At 77.4% G+C, this 301-nt stretch overlaps 1 protein-coding gene across 1 annotated transcript in view; it reads left to right on the top strand.

Annotated features, from left to right (window-relative positions):
• The window catches only part of GTF2A1 (general transcription factor IIA subunit 1), a 26,698-nt gene continuing 26,397 nt past the window's right edge, over positions 1-301 (top strand). The window contains exon 1 of the mRNA XM_015629993.2: positions 1-263. Within this exon, the coding sequence (XP_015485479.1) occupies positions 234-263 (30 nt within the window). The 5' untranslated portion in view covers positions 1-233. The remainder of the gene's footprint in view (positions 264-301) is intronic.

The raw sequence follows: 301 nt of genomic DNA, 5'->3' as shown, positions 1-301 counted from the left end.
CGTCCCCCGCTCGCCGGCCGCTCGCGCAGCGCTCGACTCGCGCTATATAAAGGGGCGAGGCGGCAGCGCGGCGGCTGCAGCCCCGGGGCCGCGAGCGAGCCCGGCACAGGCCGCGGGGCCGCCCGTGAGCCGGGGCGGAACGCGCGGGCGCTGGGGGGACGCAGCCGGGCAGGTTTATTGTTTTAGGGGCGACTCCCCCCCCGCGGTTGGGGGCGTCCCGGGGGGCTCGGGACATGGCGAGCTCGACTAACACAAACCCCGTGGTAAGGACCGGGTCGGGGGGCGAGGGGGGCCCCGGGGG

This window comes from Parus major, chromosome 5 (genome assembly GCF_001522545.3).
Source record: "Parus major isolate Abel chromosome 5, Parus_major1.1, whole genome shotgun sequence".
In the NCBI taxonomy this organism is placed as follows: domain Eukaryota; kingdom Metazoa; phylum Chordata; class Aves; order Passeriformes; family Paridae; genus Parus; species Parus major.
Note: the sequence above shows the minus strand (reverse complement) of the source record. Positions and strands in the feature narration are given on the sequence as shown.